The sequence below is a fragment of the Alosa sapidissima genome, chromosome 20 (genome assembly GCF_018492685.1).
Source record: "Alosa sapidissima isolate fAloSap1 chromosome 20, fAloSap1.pri, whole genome shotgun sequence".
NCBI classification, from domain to species: domain Eukaryota; kingdom Metazoa; phylum Chordata; class Actinopteri; order Clupeiformes; family Clupeidae; genus Alosa; species Alosa sapidissima.
The window spans coordinates 24,450,387-24,474,660 of record NC_055976.1 but is presented as its reverse complement, the minus strand read 5'-3'; the positions used below and the strand labels follow the sequence as shown (position 1 = coordinate 24,474,660).

The window sequence follows — 24,274 nt, the reverse complement described above, 5'->3', positions numbered from 1 at the left end:
AAGCCCATTCAAGTCAATGGAGCGTTCTACTTGCCTTGTGAAGAGCCATGTAATAAATAATAATATGTCATTCACTTTTATATTAACCTATAGTTTGTAAATAAACATTTAACATTTCAATTATGTAAGAAATAACTGTTAATTAGTGCCAAAAAGACATTTAGTTAACTATTAACAAATATTAATACAATATTAGTTAATAGATTTGTTAAAACATTAACATCTAGATTTTATGCAAACAACTAATATTTAATTAATGATGAAAAAAACTATTAACTTGTGCCAAATAGATATTTTAGTAACAATTAACAAATATTAACAAAGGATTAGATAATTACTAGTTTGCTATTATGGCACCTTATTATGGAGTGTTACCAAAATGGCAAGTATCTCCTGGGCAACAAGTTCACTGTGTACACTGACAACAATCCCCTCCAATACCTGCAGTCAGCGAAACTGGGCGCTCTGGAACATTGCTTGGTTTCTCAGCTTGCCCTCTTCATTACAACATCAAATATCGTCCTGGGACAGCTAATCGCAATGGCGATACCCTTTCTATGCTTCCCACAAGCCCCACTAACACTTCGCGATCTGTGTCACACGGCCTAGGCATCCCCCTGCCGCTTGCCAAAGCCAACATGCAAGTCTCGAGTGCACCTATCCAAGACTCTTGGATGACAGAATCTTGTATGGTGGACACCATCCCTGGTCGAACCAAAAGAGACCTCAAAGTCCTGCAACGGACTGATCCCTGTATTTCCAGATACCTGTGGTTTTGGTGACAGGGATGAACATATACCCGTTAAGACAAGTGGAGTGAACCAAGGGAAGTCCGCAGTTGATAAAGCAGTGGTCCCAGATACAGGAAGTGGATGGGACCTTGTACCGAGTGATCCAGGCTCCTCCTTCCAGGGAACCAGTGCTGCAGCTTTTACTGCCAAAGGTTGCAAGTCGAAGTGCTCACTAGCCTACACAACAACTACGGCCATCTGGGGGTGGACAGTACCACAGATTTGATATGACAGAGGTGCTACTGGCCCCAGATGGGATATACTGTGCAGAGTTGGGAAGTTATGGTAGGCCAATTTGCTGTGAATACACACCTATGATACACACACACAGGGGAAATTCTCTCTCGTTGTTGAGTAGCCTGATGGTACGCACAGTGCGTACGGCCGTACACCTGCAGGCGCGTCTGGGGCCTCATTTATAAAAGTGTTGCGTAGAAATCATCCTTCATTTGCTCTTAGATCATTTCTGAAATGATCGTACGTGTGATTCAGAGAAAACGAACATACGCACAAAAAAACGTGCGTACGCCACCCTTCCAGATGTGCCCATTATAAATCACAAATGAACGTCAACTTGTGCGCAGCCGGATGGTTTTAGGTCTCCTCCTTGTAAACACCTCCTCATCAATATCATTAGCATATGTTTTAATGAAATGAATGGCCTAAAAGATGTAGCCTATGTAAAATTATACATTGAAAACATTAGTATAGGCCTAGCCTATGCCATTTGATGTTAACTAGCCTATATGCGTCAGTTCGAATAGCTTAAATTATGTTTTTTCCAGCGAAGCTTTCTGGAAAGAGATCGTATGCATCCATGTCCATTGTCCTCTGCTCGCTTTCATTCCTTTTGCTTGCAGTAATGTGAATAATCAACATTTAGTATGTTCAGGCCTACTTTGTAGAAAAAAAAATTGGGTAGGCCTACCTTATGAAGGAAAGACTTCTATAGGCCTACAGCATAATCCTATACATTATGGTACAGTAGGCTACTGTACGTTTCCAATATGACCCAGGGTAATATGCTGATTTAGCCTACAAAACAGAGGACTAAATTATAAGCGTGATATGTCATGTAGGTTTAACGTTTCTTTTAGGATAGGGTATGTTTTTGCTGAAAAAGTAGCCTAGTTCGCCGGTCATTATTAATTCATTCTGCATATCTTTGCTTTCTTTCAATAATGTCCAATGGCTTAAACATTGTCCTTTATTGTTTGCTTTAAGCCTACCTTTATATTTTAGCCTACATTGTCCAACTCACGTATTGTCATCTGATCTTGGGCACTGCCAGTCAAAAAAAGCAAACAGGTGCGCGCTCTGCACCTCTTTACGCAACTCCGACGCAACACTAAATATGTAGATGCCCTGCTTTCAGAGGATAACTTACGCCCCTTTGTGTAGGCTATATATGATATAAAATATCTACAGCCTACATTGTATAGCTTACATTCAAATAAATGGCAGCGCACTAAACACTGACGCTTGTAAACAGGAATACAAAACTTTATTAAGGACTTAAAAGCCAGCCTCGAATTTTCCCAATCACAGATCGACACACTCGCATTAGAAAACCGTGAACTCAAAGGAAATATCACAAACTTATCCGACCAGGTTAATCAACTTACCCGCGAAAACCGGATCATGAAAGAAACAATTAGACCTCCAGTGCCGCAGCATGCGCGATAACCTCATTTTTTCCGGAATTCCCCTGCCAACTTCTAAAGATACACCTGATGACCCAGAGAAAGCAGTTAAAAAATTCTTGCAGTCATCTCTCAAACTACCGCCAGAAACAGTTGACAAGTTGACCTCCTCCGTTTATCGCCAAGTTCGAACACTTCAAACACAAAGAACTCATCAAAAGCAAATGAAAAGAACTGAAAGGCACTTCATTCGGACTAAACGACCAATTCCCACAAGAAATACAGGAAAGAAGAAGAGCCCTCTTGCCCATAATGAAACAACTCAGGCAAGAGGGCAAACGAGCAGCTCTGTCAGTCGATAAACTGTATGTCAATGGAACTCTGTATCGCAACCCCAATATCACCACCTGGCTATAGCACATTATACCTCACGCCAACACTCATCTTGATTATAACATTGTCACCCTCAACTCTCTCTAACCCACTGTAGCCTACTGATGCTTGGATCACCTCTCTCTTTCACTCTAAGAAGTAATGTGTCATTTTTCTTACACATTTATTGTGTCAAGGCTGTTTTAACACATAATGTGTTGATAATGACACAAGATGAGTATTATTCAGTAAAATTATCTAACACATTTTGTGTTAAATTGTACATTATATATTGTTATTTTAAAATGCAAGACACAATTAATGAAGTAGGCTAATATATTTTTATGGATTTTTCACAAACAAAGAATGTTGTTTGAACGTGGTTTGATTTCTTTTAAAATGTTGCTTTCTTGATATCATCTTAACCTTTCACCTCCTCAACGGTTGCTCATAGAACACTGATCAGCCCCAACTCAGTCTTTTCTCCCTGCCATGCCTCGTCAAAGTAGCCTAGAAATCTAGACGCGCCCCTAGCGGCAGCAAATTACATTTGCTGGCAGGGCTATCGTCAAAGAGTATAGAAGTTACATGGCCGCAGGTCAGATTCGAACCTGGGTACCCGTGGGCACTTAGACCCATACATGGTACGGGCGCTGTAGCCTGTTGCGCCACAGCGCCCCCCGCCATCTTGAATTTAGTCACAATAAGTCGAGCGACGAGTACGAATGATCATTCCTGAATTCCTGAATGGTAAACTTCCTGAAGGTACTGTCTATATTAATGAACTTTCAACACACTTTAGGTCAATATCACACCGAACTTCTCCTTTAAGTTATTGGCTTTAATGTAGCAATACGTCGACTTCATCCTCAATGTCACACTATTTTTCTGCACAGCAACCTAACCCGGGGCATACAGCAGAAATATTTGAAGAAATACAAATAAACAGCATCGTCTTGGAGAACACCAGACTCAAGCTTGTCGTTTCTGACTTAGTGGAGAGGCTTGGATTGTGAGTAGACTATGCATAGAAAGTTGTTGTTTGTATGTCTGCAAGTTAAATCATTTTGTTCAGTTTCAGACTGAGCATTGTGTGGAGTTTGTTTTTAAAAACAACTAAAATAACTAATAATAGCAACACATGACATATTTATTTGGGATTTTTTTGTAGTTATCCATCTTCTAAAGAAAAGATAGCCCTGGCGAAAGTTCAGGTGGACGGAAAAGGACAAGGATTTGTAAGTATTTTATACATTTGAGTAATAGTTTGAAGATCAACTGAAACCAATAACTTTTACCAAAACATTACAGAAGGCCAATTTCCACCAGAAAACGCTATGGCAGCAGAACTGAAAAGCAACAACTATCTTAACTAAAATCTACTAACCTTCTAACTAAAAATGAGCTCAAAACTGCTGCTTCCCTACATTGACTGGAATGGATTCTTTAGAAACATAGTATGTGAACCTCTGGTACAGGGTTTTTCACTGATTCCAAAGAAGTAAATCGTCATCAACTTTGATATTTCAGCTGTTGGTACAATACATTCATGCTGATGAAGACATTACTGCATTAAAATACTAGTTATTGACATGCCTCAGTTACCTTGTAACCCCCTTCCCCACACATTGTACTGATTGTAGCTGTTCCTCATACCAAAACAATTGTTTTGTTTTTCTGTTAAAGTTTGATTCAGAGTTCAACACTTTGTGCGAGGAAAAGGGAGATTTCTTCCTCAGAAGATGGGAAGCCATAGTCATCCCACAGCTGACCGCAGTTGCAGTAAAGGAGAAACGTGAAATCGCATCGCTCACTGAGGGAATGAATGACCTAACAGATGGTAAGCTTTCAGAAATGTTCAGCATCTTAACATGTTGGATAAGTGGATCCTCAAAACAGTTACTAGGAACTGTTTTTAAAGCTTTCAATGTCTTGATTTGAATTTATGAGAAGACAGCTTAATTTTTCATTTGCAGATGAGAAGAACTACAAAATCCTACAAATTCTGACCCATCTTCCTCCCTCCCAATCGCATCCAGCCGGTGCAGTGTCAAGTCTGCCATCACACACCTTATTGACTTTGTACCGGTAAGGTTTGATGGTTTTGTTTTAATACTAATGTACACCGTTCCTGAAAAGATTTGGAATTTGATTATTTATCTATCAGGAGTTGACCTGTGGTGACCTTGACCTGCTTTTGCTCCAAAATTATCCTATAAAAAGTTTGTTGTGCTATTGTAGATATTTTCATGAATTGTTACATAATCCAAAGCAATTTTGTGTGTTCTCCATATCCTAGTTATTCATATAACTTGTTCTTGACCATGCATTGTGGACAAGAAATGTAATGCTGGTAACAATTCAGTGGCCAGCATTCGTATAGCAGCCAATTACCAGACCAGTTAAATTAAGTTTGACGCAAAACGCAAGCAGGCCTCAGGACCAGATCGTGAGCAGCCAGCCATAGGACCAGCCTATCAGCCAGCTCCGAAAAGATGAGAAAGGTTTGATGGTTTTGTTTTAATGTACACCGTTCCTGAAAAGATTTGGAATTTGATTATTTATCTAGCAGGAGTTGACCTGTGGTGACCTTGACCTGCTTTTGCTCCAAAATTATCCTATAAAAAGTTTGTTGTGCTATTGTAGATATTTTCATGAATTGTTACATAATCCAAAGCAATTTTGTGTGTTCTCCATATCCTAGTTATTCATATAACTTGTTCTTGACCACGCATTGTGGACAAGAAATGTAATGCTGGTAACAATTCAGTGGCCAGCATTCGGATAGCAGCCAATTACCAGACCAGTTAAATTAAGTTTGACGCAAAACGCAAGCGAACCTCATGACCAGCCCATTAGCAGCCAGCCCCAGGACCAGCCGATGAGCAGCAAGCCGCAGCACCAGCCGATGAGCAGCCAGCCATAGAACCAGTCATTGAGCAGCCGGACATTGGACTATACTGTCAGCATCTTGCAAATGACAACATATGGATGTCAAAAAATGGTAGAATTGAATGGTCTTCCTGCTCAAGAAATGAACCCCACTGCATGGCTGCCAATGTGATTCGGATGCTACCAGGACCTACACGCTTGGCAGTCACTCATGCACAAGACATCAATTCTTCTTTTTACCTTTTCATGCCATCCCCTATCAAAAAATACATATGCAATACACACACAGTGAGACTCTGCCCCTCATGTGTGGTATAGTCTGGTATAAAATTGCTGTGTTCAATGGCTTCAATGTGTTGTTCAGACAGATGTTATTGAGTATGTTCCATTTCTAATGAAATTTTAATTTGCAATAATGTCACGTTTTTACATGGCATAGGCCTATATGCAGTTGTTTGATTGCACGCATGTTTGCATTTTGCAAGGTCTATTTTCTTACGTCTGTCTGTCCCACCTTCAACACTTTACATATTGCCTTCAGCGCTGCGCAGCCTCAGGTCAGCTCACTTCACTTGATCAGTTCTTGGCGAATGGTAGTGTCACACAAAGTTAGCTAAACTGCTAGAATGAGCAACAAAAAACAAGCATCTTTAGCAGGTCACTGGTCAGAGTGTTCGAGAGCCGCTGCAGAGATTTCTTACTGAAAAAAGTCACCGCTGCACATTTTAGTGATGAGGACTGGGTGCCAAAACTTGCTTACCTGTGTGGCATATTCGGGTTGCTTAATTACCTCAACCTGTCACTCCAGGGGAGAATGACAACTGTCTTTAAACTGGCAGATAAAGTCGCTGCATTTAAAGCCAAGCTTGATTTGTGGAGACGAATGGGGACGGGGTGTATTTGATATGTTCCAAACAGTAGTGGGGGTTTTGGGAGAGACTGAGGCAGGGCCCTTTCTCTCGCAGCTGGTGCGCGATCACCTTGTTGCGCTTTCAAATGAGTTTGAGCGTTAGGCTACTTCCCATCCTCCAAAGATCTACGGCAAACCAATGAGTGGGTCCGCAACCCATTTGTCAATATCCCGAATAGTCATAACTTGTCAGCGCAGGAGGAAGAGCAGTTGATCGAAATTGCAAATGACGGTGGTCTTAAGAGTGTGTATAAGGAAACCTCTCTGGCGGGTTTTTGGATTAAAACCAAAGCAGAATATCCCGAGATAGCCGTAAAAGCGCTGAAAACGTTGCTACCATTTCCCACCACGTATCTATGCGAGGCCGGGTTTTCTGCAATGACTGCAACTATATAAGACCAAATTGCGCAATCGACTGGACATTTCAAACACACTGAGGGTGTCACTGTCTTCCATCACCCCCTGATGGAACCTTCTTGTTGCAGGGAAACAAGCAGGGCTCCCACTGATTATATTCGTAATGCACCTTTAGTTCCATTTGTTCTATTATTTTGTTAAGCATGTTCACACTTGATAGATGTAGCTTCAAGTTGTTCAATTTTCATAGTTCATATTGTTCAATTTTCACTTCTTCAAGTTCACGTTTTTCACATTTTTAAGAGTTTGTTACCTTCACTGTTAACTGGAGCTAGTTCTTTTCAAGTAATGCATGCACAACAGATATGGAACATGGACCCCCCCCCCCCCCCCCGGTCCGTGAAAAAAAAATGGGAATCAAACCGGTCCATGGTACATAAAAGGTTGGGGACCCCTACATTAGACGATAATCTAATGCAAATACTCGCTGACGTTGACAATATCGCTCTGATAAAGTGGCTCACACGCACACTAGCTCCGGTATTGCACGCACTGATTCATATGCGCTGTAGCTGGAAAGTTTTGTTTAAAGCATAACCTTTTTTCGACTCGGGGATGACGGATGACATGTCTGCCATCTAGTGGAGTGGAGGTCGAACGAAATATGACACCCTATTTGACTAAATCGGCTGTTTTATTCAGTACCGCATCTTGTCGACAAAAGTCGACCGTGGCGCCTAGAGGGTTAACATTGTCCAATTCCTTATTAATTATTATGTAATGTTATGTTATCCCTGACTCTGTGGCTTAAGTCTAGTTGTCTGATGGCTAATGTCCTTTGCGATAGCTAGCTAGCTGAAGGCTGAAGTAGTTCAGTTCGCTATTGATTTGAATTATGGAGCAGCAGAGGGTATGACGTATAAGCAAACAGAAATCAGGTGTAAAGCCTGTCAATTTAAATGCGCATGTCGCTATGAAATCATTAAAAAACCTGCGTGTTTTTAACTTTACTGGTTCCATAAACACCATATTTCCACATTACCACATTGTTCCATGGTTCCATATCAGGGTACAGTGCGCCCATTTCACTCGCACATGCGAGTAAAAATGATGCCGTGCGAGTGCAAAAAAATATTTAGGCGCATTGGTGCGAATGACTTCTTTTTTTTAATTTATTTTTTTTATTTTTTATTAAAGACATAATACAAATATACAACTGAAGATGCGAATGACTTCTAACCATGTCAATGTTTGTCTACAAAATACACCGCAACATCGAGAAACATTACTGGTGCAAACCATAGAATCACGTCGCGAATGCAGCATAAAAACTACACCTCCCATCAACGTTAGCAGTTTCGCGTTGTGACTCGCTAGTAGTCGCTTCTATCAAGTCCAAGAGCGCGCAGAAAAAGCGGAAAGTTAGACTAGCCAGCCAAGATGCAAATATGGAAGAAATTAGTTCTTCTATCCACCGAATTCATTGGATATAGGAGGAACAGGATGAGATTCTGAGAATGCAGTGAGAGAAGGAAAGGTAACCTAACATGCCTTTTAGCCCAGTTGACGTATTGGCTGCAATATGCAAAATATAGCTGTAGCGAACCGGCACAAAAGTAGCCTCCCTTAATACTCCCATTTTATTCAAAGGTAGAACGCTACTGACAACTCCAGGCTTCCACGCATGCTTGTTTGTTTACACCGAATACAAGCTGAAGTGCAAAACGAAAGTAGGCCTAACGTTTGCCTACTGCCCCTATCAATGCAGATATTTCAAATAAAAACTAAAAGTATAAAACATATATCCTTGATTAGCCTATGTTGGGTTTTGTGGAAGAGAAAATGGACTGTTTTAGTAGTAGTATTAGGCAGTATGCAGTCAGATAGGTCACCATGGGCATATTTGGTTTAGCTATAGATGTATTCACAAATAAATAAATTAGCCTACATTTGGCAGGATACTTGATATACAGGCTAAATGCAAATATGGCAATGTATTATATTATTTTACATTAACAAAATGTAGGAAACTAGAACAGACTGAAAATAAAGTAGGCACTGATCTTTAAAATCCTGTTTCCTGTAGCCTAAATGTTGTCAGTCATTCTTAATATTCGCAATTGGTGCACTGGCATGTTTAACTGTTAGCTGCAGTATAATGTTAGATTATGTGTAAGTTAAGTACAGAACTGACTGTGCGCCCAAATTTTTGTCTGTGCTCCTAAATTTTTTAACTTGGGCGCACAAGTGCTCCTGAAAAAAAATGTTAGTGTAGAGCCCTGCATATCCTACCACCCTGCCCCAGGCTATTTCAGCCACCTTCTCATTTGATATTTGATGGAACTGGCTACACCAATTTCCAATCCCAGATGAGTGGAGCTAGCCAGGGTTGCTAGATAGGCGGAACGAAATCTATGTGGCGAGGGAGGTTAGGCTTGTCGATGCACCCCCCACATAATCCAATAAAACGTTTTGGAAAGGTCTGACCACGCTGACTATGAGTCTGAATGTTAGCATTGAACATTTTGAGTTGCACTACATGTTTCAGGTAGTCAAGTATTTGCATGTTTAATCACATCTAGAGGACACATGTTTTCAGTAAATGTATGTCACAAACCAATCAAGTAGAAATACTTTTTGGGCTGTACTACTGTATTTAGGGGAAGCCAATAATATCACTCAAACCATAAATTTTCTGAAATCCTAGATGTGATTAAACATGCAACAGATGTCACACCTTCTCCTAGCTCAGTGGTGGTTCTAAAAGTCTGCATACAGTAGGTGTGGGCCCCACTAGTGGGGAAGAGAGCAGTCAGGTGGTGCGCAGACAGCATGACCTGCCTGACCTATCAATGCATTTCTTTATTAAAAATAAACAAAACAACCGAATAAAACAAATTAATCTTTAATAGGCATATGTAGCCGAATTAAAAGCAATCAGATCAGATTCAAGGTAGTGGAAGCAATACACAACATGGAAACAATGCAAAAATTATGTTTGAACATTGTTTGGGAAGGTGTGGTACAGGTGGGGCTTTAACATTTCTGGCCATGGTGGGGAATAACTAACCTGACTCTCGCCAGATGAATTTCGTTCTGCCTAGCTCCATCTGGGATCGCTCCATTGGAGAGGTGTTTCAGAAGGCTGGGCCTTCTTTGCATATGATTGGATAAGCCACTTGTCCGTCATCTATTGACATGCTACTTCAACCACTCACATCGAAGCCAACCCGTGACGCTGAGAACAGTCTCACAGTCGCTTCTATGCTACGTCACATCTATGAAACTCCCGCCCTGCGTCCTGATTGGCTCTACAATCAAATCTGGTGCCGAAATCACTCTTAACGTAAGCGATCCCAGATGGATGTGAGTGGAGCTAGGCGGAACGAAATTCATCTGGCGAGAGTCAGGTTAGGGAATAACCACCAAAGATTGAGAACCACTGTCCTAGCTCATGGAGAGTCATGTTCCTGTAATGCATTTCCAATGTATTCCAATATATGGAAATACATTACCTACCTGAAACGTGTAGTCCTAGTGCAACCCAAAATGCTCAATGTTAACATTCTGATTCATGTTCAGCATGGTCAGACCAAAAAAAGTTATTGCTATTGTTGGATCATGTGGGGGGTGCATTGTAAGGGCTACAATTGGGCCCTTTACAATTGGGCTACTTCGCTCCTAGCCCAATTGTAATGGATGATTGTATTAATGTTTTGTTGTTGAAGAGATAACCTACACCCTTTATTCATCACCTTCACTTTTAAGCATTTCTTATTTTTTTCTTTTTGCAGGAGACATTAAGACAAGAATTATTTGAGAGGTTGAACAGCAGGGTACCCTACGTGCTGCAACACGTAGGGTACCCCAGGAAGTGACTGACACATTATCAGAGCTGAGCCGTGCTCTTCAGAATGCCAGACAGCAAGAAACTCCTCCCCCACCAATCCAATTTGAAAAAGGAGGTGGAAGAGGGTGTCCATACATTTCGATAAACAAAGGTAGAGTTTGGAATGCCCATGAACAGAATTGCCGATTTAGTTGGGGTTTCGCGTGCCACACTGTACCGCCGTATGGCTGAGGATAACCTCTCTGTACGGGGACAGTACAGTCCATGTTCAGATGCAGAGCTCGATGCACTGGTCACGGCAATTAAAAGCGAAGATCCACATGCAGGATACAGAAAAGTAAAGGGACTACTTTTGGGTCTTGGGCATCGAGTTCAGTGGCTACGTGTTAAAGCCTCTATGCATCGAGTCGACAGCCTCGGCATTCTGACCCGAATGAGGCAGATGGGATGTGTCGTGAGGAGAAGATACTCCGTGCCATGCACTAAGTATCTTGTGCACATAGACACAAACCATAAACTGATCAGGTGAACATTGCTCTTGTGGTGCTAATACATATGCCCAGAGTTTTGTTGCAAACATGCAGAATATGATACCTGTTATTGTCACAATAATGTGTATTTTCTGATCATCCAACAGATACAACATGGTCATCTTTGGAGGGATTGATGGCTATTCACGAAAGGTATGGCCTTATTCTGTTATTTCAATAGGCAGTTGCAAAAACTGCCACTGGCGTAATGTCCTGTGCCACTCACTGGTACTGTCCCTGATAATTTCCCCAAGATACCGCCCCCCCCCCAAACACATACATACTGTACCGCTCACCCCATCAGCCACAATTGTATTGTAAATTTAGTAATTCATCACTTGTAACATTTCAGATAATGTACTTGAAGGTGGCAGACAACAACCGGTCTGACACAAACCTAGCCTTCTTCTGCCAGGCTGTACAGGAATTTGGCTATCCACACAGGTAATTTTTTGGATAAGACGTTTTATAATACAATTGTTTGAGAAAACATTGTGAACACACAATAGGTTGATGCATAGTTAATTAGGCATAGTTGTGAGTTTGAATGTTCCTCCATTCAATGGGCCATTATGTAGCGCCCCCCTAGATATAACTGCTGGGCAGCAGCCCCAAATTGTTCTGATGGCGAGATCTCTCTCTCTCTAATGGTAATCAATGCATTAATTTACATGTTTACTTTGTATGAACATCTTCAGAGTGCGAACAGATCATGGAGGCGAGAATGTTGGCATTGCTTGCTTGCACATTGAATCATAGCATTTGTTCAAAATGTGTTTAGTCAAACATGACAAGTTCTACATGACAATCGTGCTCTAACGGTGATAAACAATGAAATTCTAAAATGTCTAACATTTTTTTTAAACAGGAGATGAACATTCCTCAGATTGACTGGGAGGAAAGTGGGGAGGTCCCAGAACCAGAACCAGAACTTGGAATAAATGTTCCCCAGCTCGACAGCCCCCTCACTCCTGAGCACTTGGGAGGCATTGAAGCGCCTCATTGACCCTATGCAGCCATCAGAGTCTCGTGGCGTTGACATTTGTCTGGCTACTTTGCAGTATGCCGAACAATGTTTAGGCTAAGGAATACTAAGAAAACACAACTTATTGCTTTAAAAAAAAAAAAAAAAAAAAAAAAAAAAAGACTTGCTTGCAATGTGCCTTAGTGTTATTTAAATAAATGCAAACCTTTTTCTTCTCAGTGCATGCATTTCTTAGTTTGCTACTATTAGCCAAGCTCAACTCAAAGACTGTAAGTGGATTAGACCATTAGCATTACACTCCCCCTAGTCCCTAGTGGTCATGTGAGCGTAATGCTTATGGCCTATTCCACTTCCAGTCTTTGTGCTAAGATAGACTACCTGTGTTAAACTAAGTCATGCACACACAGAGAAAAAATGGTTGGCATTTTCTTTAATAACACCAGGATACACTGCAAATGAGAATTTCAGAAAAAATGGGCTGTTCCTTAAAATATTTGTCTTTGTCAGCCAATGTGATTGAAACAAAATAAAAACATGTTTGGCATGTTATGTTTGTGCCTTTTGAACAGTTATACTAGTGTAAAATAAAGTGTTACCAAAATCGATTACATAATAATTACCGGTAAACAAGGCCAAAACCACTTTCCACAGATCTAAGACATGTCATTAGATCAGCCTGCTAGGACACAAACGTTGTATGATGATCGGGAATGCGCAAGCGCTCATAACAAGTGCAGGGAAATATATAAATTGTAAGTAAATAATCAGTAATCAAAAATGAAACCTCTGAATGGTTGCAGTCCTCAGATATAGATAATACTTTTGTTCCAAGGCCCGCACGGGCCAACTCCAGGTCTCGCGCAGTCTCTGGATCCCTTAGGAGTTAAGGTAGCAGGCCCGGGTAACACGTAGAACGTTATGTCCAACTTCTTAAGAGGAGCAGGGTTCCTAGCAGGGGGGCAAAATCTGCCCTTTCCTCTTTTCACCTCTCGTGGCTGAAACATTCCAGGAAACTGTCTATTAAGTGGGAAACACAAAACAATTCACAAGGGAACTGTCAGTATCATTAAAAAAAAAATCGAATTTCACAACAACAACAATTTCTAAAGTTGTTGTGGCATACCTTTTCACACCATTATTGACACGAGTACTGAAGGTCGCAGGGGTGTCAGTAGGGGTGGGGACAAAGGTAGGAGTGATGGGGGTAGGGATAGTTGGAGTGGAGCTTTGGGACACCTGATTAGCCCTGGAAAGTGCATCTATTAGAGCACTGGCCATGGTCTCAATCATTCTCTGTAATTCAAAAAGTTATGTTATAATTTCCAATAAAAAACACATATTCTCATCAGTGAGTACTGTCTAATTTTTAATCATCATTGTGAAGGATTGATTAACTGACTAGCAAGTTGTTTTTCCACTGGAATTACAGTACCATGGTAGTGTGAACATGGTAATGCTCACACCTTTAAAACATATAGTTCTAGAAACTAGAAAAACACTCGGAGAGCGCAAACCTGGAAGGTCGGTAATTAAACCAAAGTAGGACGACAATGGAATCAACTGTAAACAAGCTAACTGTCCATGCTACTGCTGTTATAGGGCCCACGAAAGTTGTCTTTTTAAATGGAAGCGCGTGTTTCCTTTGTGTGCTATAAAGGCATGGCTTTACAGTGGCAACCAGGTGATAAGCGGGATAACGGCCTTCGAGGCGTGTCCAGTTATACTTGCTTAGGCGGAGGCAACTCCGCGACGCGTCGGGGGAGTTCTTTGCCCCTCGCCTTCATCCATTAATTACGTAACAGGACACCTAGGCAGCCGTTATCATAGACATAATATACATAGACGCCGCATCGACCGCTGCTCCCTACTAGCGCTGACGAGATTTGGAGCCGCCATCTTGGACCGGTCATCCACTCCACTCAGTGTAATCTGTTTGGCCGGTGCAATGAGCTGTCAGCACACTTAATTAATCATATCTCACTGAATACCGAACAGATTTTCACGCGTTTTTTTTTCCTGCAAAGGTCATACATGTAGCTATGATACAGGCCACATTGTTCGAAAGTATGGTCCGCCGAATTGAGCAGGAACATGCTGCACAGTGCTGTCATCTTGTGTTTTCTGCTGCAAAGCAATGAGGAGTATGACAGGTCCAAGATGGCGGCCGCATTTCTTGTTTCCAGCAGCCAATGCGGCGTCTATGTATATTATGTCTATGGCCGTTATCCCTTACATAATGACCGGCGTTCTATACATTATCCCTTACATATCGAACTGTGAGGTCTATTCAGTTAAATTTCAATTCAATGTCCGATCCACCGACATCTTACTGAATAGAACCCAATAAAGTTTATTTGACCTTGAAGCATGAACTAGGCTAGCTAGCTAGACTAGCAAGTTGATAGCGGACTAACGCTAACAACTGGCGAGCAAGATAACCTTAGCTGTGCACACATGCACTCATGCAGGTTTAATTTCTATATACATTTCAATGCTATCCACAACAAAGGATGAGTATGTGTAATGTGTAAAAGTTCTTCGTGGGTTATGGATTCTAGCCTATCCAGTAGCCTACTACTTTGCTAGTTCTACTAGATCTAGCTATACTTCTATTTTGAGTGTTACCATATCGCTCTCACTCTGAATACCGTCAGGAAAAAAAACACATACGAAAAATAGGGAGAAGTCTCTGAACTATCATGATTTGGGGCGAGGGAATTGTACTTACAGAGGATGGTGGCGATAGCTGCTGGTTGTGCTCCTGTTCGGCCATGGTTGAATTTGAATGATTCGATGAAAGTCAAGTGAAGCATAAGCATAGCCGATCTGAGCTGTATAGAACAACACTGCCATTCTACTGGATTAGAAAGTGTCAGCAGGCTACTTGTGGATCTGGGTGGCGGCTCCTCTGCGCAAAGTTTGTCTCAAAAATACGTGATCCACAAATGCTGATCCACAAATGCGAAAACGAAAACTGCGTGTTCTGGTGATCCACACATGCAAAATTAGATTTCACAAAGGCAATTTTCAGTTTTACAAATGCCATTTCGTTTACAAATACACATCTACAATTGTGAAAACCAATTTACAAGTTACAAATATGATTTTTTTTTATTTGTGGATGTCAAAACACGAATGCAAGTCAAGAAATATTTGTGGATGTCGCCATCTACTGGACTGCGATTTCTGTGTGCCGGTGAATTAAAGTAGGCCTATTTACGTGTAGATTTGTGTGACTTTCATGTGAAGAACGTCTCAAAAACACGTAACTTTGAAAAGCGAAGAATGCGTGTGCTGGTGATCCACAAATGCAGAATCACATTTCACAAATGAAATTTTCGGTTTTACAAATGACATTTTATTTACAAATGCACATCTATATTTGTAAAAGGGTCAGTGACAGATAAGGGTTGGTAAGATGAGAAAATTAAAAATATGTTTAAACCTTTAAAACAAAACTTGCCTGAGGTTTGCTAAAGTGTATACTTTGTATTTCTGTTGAATTCATATTATTTGATATGATGTATATGCTATTTTTTAACAAAAGATAGAACTAACAGCCTGTTAAATTGTCAAATGGTGTAACCACAAAAATGACAAATATCTAATATTTCACACCTCCTAGAGTTCATGCAATTGCTCTCATGAAATTATTAGTTTATTTTGTAATATTCTATGAGAATATGTTTTATTATATTTATTTCTAAATTTAAATTATATGGGTTTTTCATTGTACTGAGCAAGACCATATGCTGTAAACATCTTGTTTTCTTTCTATTCTTTGACCATTTGAGTAAAAATGGTTTAAACAACCATTATTACAGTAAAGTAGAGTATTAAATCATTATCCATATTATTTTTTTGGTACATTATTAGTATTTAAGACAAAATACTGGTTACACCAATTGACATTTCTTGAATTTCCCCTGGGGATCTATCTATCTATCTATCTATCTATCATAAATCGGTTACACCAATTGACCATACGTTTATAGCAATAGGACAAGAAATTGACACAGAAAATAGGCATCAAGGTAAACTGAATTGGATATTTTGATATGTATTCATGTCATTCATCATATTCCATATCAAATATCATTTCATAACATCAATGAAGAAACTTGTGTTCTATTTGATTTCAATTCACTTCTCATACAATTTCAGTCTATACCCATTATTTTCAAAGAGAGTGAGATAAAGGGCCCTATTTTCGCGATGCAAAACCTGGCGCAAAGAGTAGGCCTATTATTATTCTGACGCAAAGTTTTTTCATATCTTACACTTCACTTTTATTAAATAATGCGCCCAGGGGTATGGCAATTACCGACATAAGGTGTGGTCTGGCACATGATCTAAAAATCGCTATCTAATACCGTCTAAAAAGCATTATGCCACTGACCAAGAAAAGCCTGCTGGTCTATAGCGAAAGGTGCATATAAAACACAGCTGAAGACGCACTGTCACGAGATGTAAGCAGCAATTCCTCTGCAGAATAAATGTCCTTAGGTTATTTATTCAGTCATTCGAACATTAGGGGAAGTTTTGCTTTTTTCAGGCTATGTTTTTGCAATGGTTACCTATTGTCAGTCAATATTGAAAGTAATTAACTGTGTATAACTGTTTTGTCGTTGACTATGACACCACAGTGAAGTTAGTTTCACTTTGTCTATATGTTTAATTAATAGACAAGTGCAGATGTATGTAGCCTATACTCTACTCGGTTTTAGTAAAGAATGGCTTAGTGGAATCTGTTCCATACGGTCTTGCGTACAAGCAGATTCCTTCAAATACACTGCTGACTATCAAAATACTGATGCGCTGTTTGAAGTTGCCCTGCTTGCTGTTAAAGGGAATGACAGATGTCCTCCTCATTGGTTTAAAGGATGTTACGCCCAAAACACACCCATGACTGATTAAGAAACATAAGAGCCACCTTTTTGCGCCAGGCACCTGACGTTTGATAACAAAACCACCCCAAATGTGGACTGGACAAACCCCTAAATGTATTTACGCTATTTGCTAGTGACCATGCATTTCATATTGCTAAATTAGGGCCCAAAGTGTGTGTGAGAGAGAATAAGAGTGAGTGAAAGAGTGGGTATGATCATTTAACAACCAACCAACAGCAGGATCTGCATTCACATGCACTCTGTGGCGAGACAAGTTTTTCTTGCTTGTAAGTGGCATCCATTGGGGGACAAGAGGTACATTTTATATATAATAAATGTATTTATATTATTTATTTATAATTTGAACATACTGTTTACATACATCATAATAAAATATAAAAAAAATATTATGGAACTTTACATTTAAAATGAAAAGCTTTGACATTTCAAAAATCGCTTAAATTGCAATCTAATTAAACTCTTTTAAAGCTATTGTTCATGCTAAACAGTTAGTCACTATTTAAATTATAAAAATAATATAATTGGCACCTAAAATTACATACTCTTGGCCCTGAATCTGATCAAACTGGTCTCAAACAGAAAAGAGTCAAATGGTGTAACCGGTTACACCATTTGACATTTCTATTTAAAAGCAAAATTTGCAGGCATTATTATGGACAACTATGTACACACTTCACCTTTATGTGAATATGCAAACACAGTTTTTACATTAAATTGAATATTTTATTATTATTATGATTTATCATTTATTTTTAAAAGGTCATACCATTTGACATGTAACCTAAGCTTGCGCCTGGCCATGGCCTAAAAACACTATTATGCTACTTGAAGAGAGTTGCTAACCTTGACTCATAGCAGTTGGGGTCTTGAAGGGTCCTTCTCTATGACATTATTTCCTGTCACATGATTCTCTGACACAATTCATACAAAATTGCTCCTTAAATGGTGGTTACGCCACTTGACATTTTAAGTGGTTGATGTGACAGACACGATTCCCCATATTAATTAAAACATTCAGAACAATGGGGTTTCATTACTTGTATTAAATATAGAAAAGTTCTTGTGCAAGATCATGCCAGATTATTTTAGAAGGGATTTTGGAGAGAATTTCACATTTTTTTCAGCAAGTGTAATTATTTGGTTCATGTTTTTGTGGTTACACCGTGTTGACAATTTTACCCAAATTCAGTTAATACTCTTTCAAAATTAAATAAATCCAAAACTTTAAGATTAGGGTTTGATGAAAATGATATTTGAAATTGTCAAATTATTTTCAAATTTTAACAATTTTAAATGTATGTAACCCAGATGTACACAAAAAAATGAGCATCACGTCATTGACCCAAAAATCAATATACGAGTTACAAATATGATTTTTTTATTTGTAGATATCAAAACACACATGCAAATCAAGAAATATTTGTGGATCCCCCTCTGCGCATATAAAAATATTATTGAGACAAATTTAGCTCCATACCTAGCAACCAAGACGCTGTCTATTGAAAAGGGAACTATTTTTTGATGCGTAAGAACGATGTCGAAATTAACATTTTTAAACAATAATGGGGTATTTTCAGATTATTTAGTTTGTGGTAGAATTGTTGTATAAAAGCAATATAGCACTTGTGATCGTAGGATTGGTCATGGATATTCCCACGGGTGTTGTTCGGCCGTAGCCACAAGGCCGGAGGCCGAGTGGCGCAGGCAACAACAGCCGTGGGAATATCCATGACCAACCCCACTCTCACTCGTGCTATATTGCTTTTATACAACAATTCTACCACAAACTAAATAATCTGAAAATATCCATGACCAACACCACTCTCACTCGTGCTATATTGCTTAACCATAGAACCCAATTGTTGGATAATAAATAATCTTATTACCATGTATAGTCTAATTCCATTGCTGCCAATTGCCATATAGGCTAATGTGCAAAAAGTAAACAAAAGATCAATGCAATACAGTTAAATATTTTATTAAACAGACTTAACATTCAGAACCAAGGTACACAAAGTATTCAAGACCCTTTCACATATCCCTGAAAACCAAAACATATCATTAAACAGATTATTACATATTACACATGCCTCTTAGTCACAATATGTTATTTACTTAAAGATGTTAAAATGTGCAGATATTACAGTAAAGTGTACAATATTATACATTACAGTAAATCATATAATACTGTTGAGAGTACAACAGTACGAAGTAATTCAAAGTATTATAAATATTCTCCTCCTCCTCCTCCCCCCTCCTCCTCTCATTGCCTGCAACTCATTGGCTGTAGCGTTCAGATCTGTGGATCCTCACTGTTTGAGAAGTGTCCATACTGGTCGGTTCCGCTGACCAGAACGGTGGCATGGAAACGCCTGGGTCTGTCAGGGTCCTGGGGTGCAGAGAGAGGGAGAGGGAGGAATGAGAGAGAGAGAGAGAGAGAGAGAGAGAGAGAGAGAGAGAGAGAGAGAGAGAGAGAGAGAGAGAGGAGGCGGGGGAGAGAGAGATGTTCTTTAGGGAAAGGAAAGCACTGACAAAAAGGGCTGAGGTTTCAGCCTTTCTTGTGTTTGGACAAAACATTCCCCCCACATTCTTAAGATGTTTCCACTGCTTGTAGATACAAACTTGCCAAGGAAATGAGTCACCCATTCATTCTGCCCACTGTCTTCAAACACAGCTCTTAAAAATGTCCTACTTGCTACGAAGAAACTATCTAGACACTACATAGTACATGTATGGATTTATTATAATTTCTATAAAAAATATTCCTTTTGTAACACACACAAACACACACACACACACACTTTTACACATTTAAGTACACAGGCAAGTTAGCATCATGAAAATTGATGTGTGAATATCACTCTGTATTTCTCTCACCTGAATTGGATAAGCACATGTGGGGACGTAGCGGATAACGAAACCACAGCGCCTGCGGTCGGACATGTTGGGGTCACTGGCGTGGACGAGCAGGCCATCATGCAGCTGCATGTTCACAACAAAAAATATGGACATTAATATCCAGATAACCAAAATACCAAAGGCCAAGAAACTGACTGAAGGACGGTGCTATGCTATGCACAAATGCTATTTGAGTTGTGTCTTACAGAACCAGAAGTTTGAGCCTTGGTGATCTATGAGTATATATAGGTAGACATCACCCACCGACATCTGCCCGGCCAACAGGGGGCAGAGTACAGCCTTGTCTGTCTGCACCAGCTCCTCTGGGATCTCCTGGTTGACCGACAGCATGTTACCCGGGCGCTGAGACTGGCGGTGAGGGAGCATCCCGGAGCAGTGACTTCCTGTTGGAGACAGGAAGTGAGCTTGTGTTTAGTTCATCAATCACATGGCCCTCCACTGCGTTTACCCGCTGTCACAGATGGGCCTTTTTTTCTACGAAGCTAAAACAGGCCAGCTGTTTGTCAAAACCTAAGTGGTCTAGACCGAGTTTGAGAAAGCTGTGAAAATATTTTAGAGGCAACATTTTACGGTATTTTTATGTGATGTGAGTGTAGAGTTTACTCTGGCTACACTGTATAACACAGGTCTCCTAAAGTCTTTGGTATTCCCGGAACATGTTGAAATATGCCTTGTGAATGGTGGCATTGTCTTTCGTATTTTACAGTAATATGCTATGTGAAAAGGCACTTTGTTTATGTTTGTTCTATTACTCATACTAATTGCCTGTCCCTGGAAGCAATACTACTTGATGTAGTAATGTACTCTGTCATATCTAGCCACTCATCACTCTGTTGTAGCTTTCATTTGGACTCGAGGTGTTCAGTACCTGGAATAACCTGAAGAGCTCCATTGTCCTCCAGTGAGTCATCCAGAGCCAGCCACACAGACAACACTGGACCTCCATCAAGACCCCAGTACCTGCAAATCACAAGGAACACATCTTTATCAGATACAATACGTTTTCTTTTATTTAGTAGGGTTGATACAATAAACCGAATCAGTTGGTTTTGGATTGTTTTGGCCATGTGTGTGTGTGTGTGTGTGTGTGTGTGTGTGTGTGTGTGTGTGTGTGTGTGTGTGTGACCCACCTCATATCCTGGTGCCAGGCCACGTAGGGCAGGCCAGCCTCCTTCTCTCCCCGCTCCTCTCTGTTCGTTTCTTCCCCTCCTGGTCCGTTCTCAAAGGGGATGACATCTGCCCCTCGGTTGCCCCTGGTTACGGGGTATTTACAGATAAATCTGGAGTCCAGCAGGATGACATCTTGCCCCAGGACGGCACCTACCACCTCCAGAACGCGGGGGTGCTTGACTAGCCTCATCACCCAGTCGTACTGCATGTGCACGTTGTGGAGGCTGTACCCAGTATAGTCTGTTCCTGTGGGGGACAAGCAGATGAAGGGTTAGCATAGCTGCACTGCACACACTGATGGCAGAGACCTTTCCAGGGAAGTGTTAAAAACAGAGACCTTTCCATTTATTGTAATGTATTATTTACGTATTGCTGCCACGCTACAAAAAGTGAGGGGCACTTAGGGAGGGGCGGTGGAGGAGGTTTGGGAGGGAGTGGGGGTGGGTGCATTCATTCACAGAATCTAGATTCCACTACCTCCAGCGAACGTACACCGATCAAAGCATGTCCGTCGGCCTTCTTATGATCGCACACACACATGCTCACAGAAACAGACACACACACACACACACACGTAAACAAGCACACACACACATTTTACCCATCATGACTGTTTCAAATATGGCCCAGCTGTACGAGGATGTTTGAAACAATGCACTGCACTAGTTAACACAAAACATAGGCCTACACATGGGATATCAGTAGCTAGCCTGTTAGCAAGGAAAACAGTGTAGCCTACTTAATCTAAATGCATGATATATAAAATCACACCGTATGTAGGCCTATCTTGCATGTTAACTATCATAACATCTTTATGACTGCATTATAATGTATGGATTTTATAAAATGAAAATAAACTTAGTACAGTAGGGGGGCAGTACAGGTTCACATTCGGTGTTCTTTCGAAGTAATACAGGAAAACAGATAAATACTGTACATCAGGTTCATGAAACTATAGCAAATAAAAAATGAAAATAAAGTTTTATTTTTTAACTCCATTACATAACTATCATCAAAACAGTACATACTGTAGCTGTGACACTCCACAGCTAACTGTCTTTCTGCCAATACTCCCCTTCCACACCAATCCCCCACCCCAGGTAGCCTGACCGGTAGCCTACTCACCGAACTTCCTCTCCAGCTGGGCGAAGGCCTCCCTGGCCTGCCGGAGCTCGGTGGGGTCCAGCACGCCCACGCCGCTCAGGTAGCCCTGCTGCTCGTACAGGCTGGACATCTGCTCCACGGATACACTCATGACTGCTGGCTGCTGAGGGATGACGACGCTCTCTCTCGGATCTTACTGCGATGTTGTCTTTGTCTCCGTCTTCTCTCTCTCTCTCTGTCTGGGATAACCAGCTGGGCCCTTGTTAGACTGTGTAAGCGTGTCTTTATGAAACCTGTTTTTATAACCTGCCCTGTGGAAAAAAGAGTGAGAGTGAGAGAGGGAGTGAGGGAGAAAGGAGGGGAGAGGGAGAGTGCGGGCTGTTACAAGCTTCTCCTGACAGAGGTATTTCCGTTTCTCATCAGAAACGCACTTGTCTTTCTCTGGCACTTCTCTCTCCTCTCCTCTGTTTTCTCTTTTCACCCCTTCATCGCTCGCTCGCTCAGGATAAATTTATTCTGGGCTGTTTATGGAGTACCAGCAGATTCCGGGGGCTGGGCGCGACCTGCAGCAGCATGACGGCACTAATGACAAAAACATCTCTGGAGCTGCGCAAATGAGCAGCGACACCCCTGTCCCATGGGCCCAGTACAGCAGCGCTTACTCAGACTCAGACTGGACACACACACTGTGGTCAGACTCTCTGTCTCTCTTTGTCTCTCCGTCTGTCTGTCTCTCTCTGACTCTATCCCTCTCTCTCTCTCTCTCTCTCTTTCACACACACACACACACATAAACAAACGCATATACACCTGCTGTTACAGAGATTTTCTCTTCTTTAAGGCAGATGATTATACATGCACACATCTATCCTGTGCATGCACACACACACACACACACACACACACACACACACACACACACACACACAGGTCTCTGACACCAGATGTGATTTTAGTCACACGCCCCAGAAGAGAAACTCACCTGTGCACACCTGTGTGATGAGAGACCTGACGCCTTGATGCTTTCAGCAGCTGTGAGCTAGACAGAGGAAATTATATAGTGAATAAGAACCAGATGACACAGACTTCACACCAAAATGTCAGCAGGCCTTTGAAAATGAGCCTGAAAAGTCACTGTGCTTTGAGCTCAGCCATCACAACTATTCTTGTCATTACCCCAGATGATGTACTTGGCTTGGCTTCTGAGTTGTCTTTGTGACTGCGTCCTGTCCAAGGTCCACTTAGTTCCTTCTGGAAACTCTTCTGCCAACTCTGCCACGGGTTCCTTATATTAGGCTGAGTTGTGTCTGTGTGTGTGTGTGTGTGGGGGGGGGGTGTTCAACTGGGTGTGCCCTTTCTCCAAAAGTCCCCATCACATCTGTGCATGTTGTACGTGTACCAGTTGATAAAGGTGATTGAGTAATACAAGACAATCTCACATGTGGTCCTGTCATGGAAAATGGAAAACCCAGCAACCAAGAAAATGTCATCTTTACTGGAATGATGCCATGTTAACTTGATCTTATCATTTTGAAGAATTAGAGAACTTTCTCAGGTCTAACTTGTTTTCAGGAAAGAATGCAAGAAGTAAGAAAAGAGACTCCAGACTGATAGTTGTCTTATATGTTTGGTTTCACAACTATTCATGTTGCAGATGTTGTTTTTGTCCAAAATGCTGCATGAGTGATACAATCGTGTGCTAAATACCATAGATCTTAAAATGGAACTCCTGTGATATAAGCACCTTGCCCTTCCAGTTGTGTGACAAATCCAATTTCATGCCAAGAAGCATCCAATATGTTATTGATGTTTATGTTTTCTTATGTTCTGATGTGTATGTT

At 40.8% G+C, this 24,274-nt stretch overlaps 1 protein-coding gene across 1 annotated transcript; it reads right to left on the bottom strand.

Moving 5' to 3' along the window:
- Nucleotides 1-19,202: 19,202 nt before the first annotated feature.
- On the bottom strand, nucleotides 19,203-23,676 carry LOC121694185 (probable alpha-ketoglutarate-dependent hypophosphite dioxygenase). The gene is made up of 8 exons (XM_042074195.1): nucleotides 23,610-23,676; nucleotides 23,416-23,472; nucleotides 22,455-22,744; nucleotides 21,290-21,575; nucleotides 21,028-21,119; nucleotides 20,403-20,542; nucleotides 20,118-20,222; nucleotides 19,203-19,629 (listed from the first exon to the last, which is right to left on the bottom strand). Exons 3-8 carry the CDS (start codon nucleotides 22,582-22,584, stop codon nucleotides 19,534-19,536), a joined length of 849 nt encoding a protein of 282 aa, XP_041930129.1. The 5' UTR covers nucleotides 22,585-22,744; nucleotides 23,416-23,472; nucleotides 23,610-23,676; the 3' UTR covers nucleotides 19,203-19,533.
- Nucleotides 23,677-24,274: the final 598 nt, after the last annotated feature.